General features: G+C 38.0%; 1 protein-coding gene across 2 annotated transcripts in view; it reads left to right on the top strand.

Annotated features, from left to right (window-relative positions):
• Cd2ap (CD2 associated protein) overlaps positions 1-6263 on the top strand; it is an 86725-nt gene that overhangs the window by 48842 nt on the left and 31620 nt on the right. For both annotated transcript variants that reach the window (XM_031348790.1, XM_031348789.1), the window contains exon 6: positions 4038-4225. In XM_031348790.1, the coding sequence (XP_031204650.1) occupies positions 4038-4225 (188 nt within the window). The remainder of the gene's footprint in view (positions 1-4037; positions 4226-6263) is intronic.

Below are 6263 nucleotides of genomic sequence, written 5' to 3'. Positions count from 1 at the left end.
TCGAACTCAGAAATCTGCCTGCCTCTGCCTCCCAAATGCTGGGATTAAAGGTGTGTGCCACCACTGCCTAGCTTCTATTGTGCTTTTGTAATGACTTTTTTTAAAGATTTATTTATTTACTTTATGCATATGAATATACACTATAGCTATACAGATAGTTGTGAGCCTTCATCTGGTTGTTGGGAATTGACTTTTAGGACCTCTGCTCGCTCCAGTCAACTCTGTTCCCTCCAGTCGGCGCCGCTCACTCTGGCCCAAAGATTTATTTATTATTATACATAAGTACACTGTAGCTGTCTTCAGACATATCAGAAGAGGGCGTCAGATCTCATTATGGGTGTTTGTGAGCCACCATGTGGTTGCTGGGATTTGAACTCAGGACCTTGGAAAGAGCAGTTGGTGCTCTTACCCACTGAGCCATCTCACCAGCCCTTGTAATGACTTTTTTCCCTTCTGGTCTCAGGACCACACATATTATTTCTTGTCTTTAGACTTGTTCCTTTCTTTTCTATCTTCTTGTCTGGGCATTGAGACTTTTGGAAACTCATGACTCATTTTGGAAATGTAGACCAGTTGTTTTGATCTTTCTTGAGTGGATTCAGTGCATTGTTTGTTTAGTATTTGGGGGACTAGCTTCTAAGGTTCGATACAGACATGAATATCAGAGGACTATAGTTTCTTTCTAATGTGGCATAGAATTTGCATGTAATTTAGGCACATCTGATTGTGTACATTAGGTAATTTCCAGTTTTATTTATAATGCTTGTCTTAAGGTTTCTATTGCTTTGAAGAGGCACCATGAACACAGCAGCTCTTATAATGAACTGGGGCTGGCTTACAGTTTTAGAGGTTTAGTCCATTATTGTCATGGCAAGAAGCATGGCAGACATGGTGCTGGAGAGGAAGCTGAGAGCTCTACATCTGGATCCACAGGAAGCATCAGGAAGAGAATGCCACATTGGGTGTGGCTTGGGCTTCTGAGACTTTAAAGCCTACAATCTAGTATCACACCTCCTCCAAGAAGGCCACCTCTCCTGATAGTGCTACTCCCTATGGCCAAGTATTCAAACTGTAGTCTGTTGGTGCCATTCGTATTCAAAGCACCATAGTACCTAAAACAGTGTAAATAGGTGTTTGTGTTTAAAAGCAAAAACAAGACAAAGTGAGTAAAGAAGCAGCCATGATACACCTAATCACATTTCTACTTGGTTCAGTCTGATGTAGAACACTTGAGTACTGACTACACTGGGCCTTTGCTTAGAAGGCTCTTTGAAATATTCTCATAGCTTCTTGTCTTATTTAAGATTCTTTTATTAATCACTTCAGTATTGATGCCTTTCCTGGCTGCTCTGTATAAAAAACCAGAAGCTTCCAACCTTTTAGCTTCAGTTGTCTTCTTTTTGATTTCTTCTTGAAGCAGACTTTGTTCTTCCTTATTAATGTGAGTGAGTGAGTGAGTGAGTGTGTGTATAGGCAAAATACTTATTAGAATATATAAATTTTTGTTAGTTGCCAAATACCTGTTTTGTGGAATAGTGTGACATGTTGATGCCCAATGAGTGAAAGGATAGTATTTTTTTTTTTTTGGTATATAGAGAACTTTTCAAGCAGTTTAGAAAGTGGAACTTAACTTTTGAGGTATTGGCATCACTCGTTAAGGGTGATGAAAGTTGGAACTCCTGATTATCCACTTTATAATAAAATCACAGCTGGGCTTCTGCTCCTTTCTTTTATGCTACTTAATGTATAGAGGGCATGAACAGGACATAAGGTAATAGACATTTCTTAGTTTTGTTGCCCTGTCATTTCCCATTTGGATTCTAATTTTCCTCACCTACGATTGAGATGTATGAGCGAGCAATGATCCGAGAGTCCATTTACATGTCAGTAGAGGCACATTAAATATGAGATCTAATAGTCAAAGATTGAAAGGAAATCTGGCATTTTAATACTGCTGTTCACTTAATTTAGCACCCAGAGTTTCCTTTTAGTATATTGAGTGCTTATATTGTGCCAGACTCTGGGAATTCAGTGATTAATAAGAAAGCAACTTCCCCCTCCAACTTTGATGCTTCAGTTGCATTCAGATTAAAAGGCTGTTTATTAAATAGGTCAAAGTTAATGTAGTTTGACACATTAAAAATATTTGTGACAAGAAACAACATAGTACTATAGATCTGAATAAGAAGGGGAAGCTTTTTGAAGAAGTCATTCATATTATTGAGACGTCAGTAAATAGGTAGTGCCTCAGCATACTTGAAGGAGAATGAAGAAAAAAATAGGCTTTTCAAGATCCTGAAAGACATTCACATCAGAGTGATTGTGGATTAAATGGTTGAATGTGGTAAATATTTACGATGGAGAAACTCAGGCTAAGGCACTAACCCACGGAGAAGGCTTGGAGAGAAGTATAAAAGGACCAACTTTTTAACAGTTGGATTGTTTTGGTTGTATGGTGGAGAGTACAACTGAAGAAGAGTCTGGTGATAGGACCAGTTGAGAGAATTTTGGTGATTTAGGTAGAAAGAGTATTTGTCTAAACTAGAAGAATGCTGTGGTGACAGAGAGAGATGGGTGGAATGGGAGAGCTATGCATTACGTGCAGTATTACATAAGACCTAGTGATGGTAGACTGTGGAGAGAGACTGAAGAAGAGGGCTCAGAGATTACCAGGTAGTCTTTGAGTTGATGTAGATGCTGTTGCTAGAGATAGGTTTAAGTTGGGAGAGATGGTGAATTTACTATGGAGATCTTGAGTTAGAGACCTGCTAGGGAATATGGAAATATCCAAATAAAGATAACCAAGATAAACTCCCTTTGTCTCATTCTTCCTCATTTCTTCTCTCCTTCCCTCTCCCCTCCTTTCTTCTATCCCTCTTTTTCTTCTTCCCTCCCTCTCTCCTCACCCCTCCATGTGTATATACAAACACAAGAAAATGTGGGACCATCTTTAAATGCTTCTAGACTGTTGTAAAATTAATGGTAAACTGGATTGTTTCTAAATATTATGTTTTCATCAGGTGTCTGTCTTATATTACTTTTCCTTAACACCTAGTATAATTCATGATTTCCTTGTTAATTTTTCAACAAAAGTTTACATTTGGGATTTTTATAAAAGTATTTTATGTCATTACATGAGGGTACAAAATGTGAAGTAGCATTTGCTGTTCATTAAACTGTAGCATTAAGTACAAATTTAATGAAAGAACTAAAGGGACAGATTTTAGGGTAAATAGTGAATATATGTTCAGTAACTGTCAGTGTACATTTGAGCTATTGTAGAGGTGTATTTAATAACCTGTTAAAACAGAATGCTAATAAATACTGGGATAAACCAAGGTGAGGAAAAGAGAGAAAAGGAATAAAAGTAAGTAAATAATACAAGTAGAAAGTTAATTAATTTAAATATCTGTAATTATTAAATATAAATGGTCTGAAAATTGACAGGCCAGGATTGCCAAACTGATAAGTATACTGTCAGAGCCTCAAAACAGGTTACAAGAGAGATAGAATCTGATATTCTAGTGTAAGACATACTAAATCTAGGATGGTTCTATTAATACCAAAGGGTCTTTTTGAAAAAGAATTACTACTGTGAAGCTTCCTTTATATAGTCCAGTATTCTTTGATGAACTCATCTATTCCTGCAAATCCTAACAGCAGCGTTAATCCTTCTCCATTATGTTCCATCACCTTTCTATACCATTTGTATTGGGGACCAGATGAACACATGAACATTATCTAACCACATGAACATTTATCTAAGCTGTAGCATCTTGCTAAGAATCTTTAGTGTTAGTTTCCTGAATTTCTTAGTCATACAAATAAATATACTTAAAATAGTTATTGTTTTATTCAACTTATCAACAGAAATCAATGTAATATACATCCTGCTCTAGGATGCTTGAGTGCCATGTTATTTATCTTATTGACATCATTCTTTTTTTAAATTATAAAGTATAAGGCATAGATATTATAGAAAGTAAAGATTTTTATTATTCTGGGTGTCATTCTTCAAAAAGAAATTATTCTTGTAGACGTTCCTTTGACTGGCCCTACCTCACCGTTGCCATCTCCGGGGAATAGTGGTGAACCTGCTCCCGGATCAGTTGCACAGCCAAAGAAAATCCGAGGAATTGGATTTGGAGACATCTTTAAAGAAGGCTCTGTGAAACTTAGGACAAGAACTTCCAGTAGTGAAACAGAGGAGAAAAAAACAGAAAAGGTAGTGTACTGGTTTGGTTCTCTCTTAATATAATATGTACAGACTTGAGGAGAGGAGAGAGTTTGTTTGGCTTAGTCTGTTGTGGATGGAAGTCAAAGCAGGACTCAAACTGGAATGGAGAAGGAACCATAGAATAAAGCTTTCCTAGCTTGCTCAGCTAAGCAGATCTTCCCACATCGGCCAGCAATCAGAAAATGCTTCACAGACATGATCAGCAGGCCAGTCTGATGTAGGAGATTGCTTAAGCTGAGCTTCCTTCTCAGTGACTCTAGGTTTCCTGGAGCTCTCCCCTCACCACTAAGCATTTATTTAAGAGATAAAAGTTTGAAAGTCTGTTAGTTTCCTTTTGGGGGTGTCGTTATTCTCCATGTCATGGGGACTTATGAATGAGAAGCTTATGGGGAAACTTTAAATTTGTAATGGTTAATAATTGTGTTTCAGTGTCATAAAATTAGGATACTTATTAATTGGTAAGTCCTAGATAGACTTTTCTTAGTGGCAGCCACAAGTTCTTTATATCAGTGTACGTATAAAAGGGAAATATTTTCTCTTTGTCTTTTGAAGCTAAAATTTGTTATTTTTTTAATTTAATAGATACCTAAAATTGCATTATGTTAAAGTGAATATAGAAAGAAATATTAAATTTCCTAAGTGGTACTCAACTTTTCTCTGGATTGTATGTGTGTGTTTGTTTGAGACAGGGTTCCTTTGTAGCCCTGGGTTGTCTTGGAACTCACTCTGTAGACCAGGGTAGTCTCAAACTCACAGAGATCCACCTGCCTCTGCCTCCCAAGAACTGAAATTAAAGGCATAAGCAATCACTACCTTGCTTTCTGGATTCACAACTAGCTAAATTTACTAACATTACTTTTGAGTGTTTGGATAATTTTATTAGCATTTTACCAGCATTTTAAAAATGGCATCAAGTGAACAATCTATAGTTTATAAGATTTTGTTTCGGGGGAAATGATTACAGACTTGAACATTTCTCTGCAAGTTTCTGTTCCCAGTGTCTAGCAATCACTTCAGAGGAAATTAACTTTATCCTTGTAAGTCCGATTTTTGAACATAGTTTCATCTGTGTGTGTGCTTGTGTGTATATGTGTGTAACATGTGCACACATGAGCTGGAGGATATCAGAAGAGGGAGCTGGCTCCTCTGAAACTGGAGTTATATGTACTTGAGCTGCTATGAGGGTGTTAGGAACCAAAGCTGGGTTTTTTTCTTTTTTTTCTTTTTTAAATTTATTTCTATTTATTTTATGTGTATGGGTACACTGTAGCTGTGAGCTATCATGTGTGGCTGCTGTTGATTTCAGGACTTCTGCTGGTCCTGCTGGCTCCGGCCCGCTGGCTCCGGCCCCGCTCGCTCCTGCGTAATTTACTGTAGCTGCCTTCAGACGCACCAGAAGAGGGCGTCTGATCTCATTACGGGTGGTTGTGAGCCACCATGTAGTTGCTGGGATCCGAACTCAGGACCTTTGGAAGAGCAGTCAGTGCTCTTACCCGCTGAGCCATCTCGCCAGCCCAAAGCTGGGTTTTTAAAAGCAGTAAGTTCACTTAACTGCTGTGCCATCTCCTGTAATTTTCATTTGTATTTCCTAGCTCTTAGAAGTTTAAAACATTTCACTATTTACTCAATTCAACTACATTTCATTTGGTTGGTGAAATACTTTTGTTTTCAAAAGTCTTCTCTACCAGCTTGCTACATAGTTTTCTATTTAATTGTGAGTTAGATGCAGGAAAGAGCACTTCTGCTTCATGTCCAGCCCTGCCCTGCCCTTTCAGATCTTTGAGACTAAGTTGCATTAAGATTTATAGCCTAATCCAGTGTGATGACACACATGTTTAAACACCAGCACCCAGGAGGCAGACTCAGGCAAATCTCTGTGAGTTCGAGGCTTGTCTGGTCTATATCACAATTTCCAGGCCAGTTAGGGCTGCATAGTGAAATGCTTTCTTAAAAAAAAAAAGGTAGCCAGGCAGTGATGGCACTTGCCTTTAATCCCAGCACTTGGGAGGCAGAGGCAGGCGGATTT

Source organism: Mastomys coucha, unplaced genomic scaffold (assembly GCF_008632895.1).
Source record: "Mastomys coucha isolate ucsf_1 unplaced genomic scaffold, UCSF_Mcou_1 pScaffold3, whole genome shotgun sequence".
NCBI classification, from domain to species: domain Eukaryota; kingdom Metazoa; phylum Chordata; class Mammalia; order Rodentia; family Muridae; genus Mastomys; species Mastomys coucha.
Note: the sequence above shows the minus strand (reverse complement) of the source record. Positions and strands in the feature narration are given on the sequence as shown.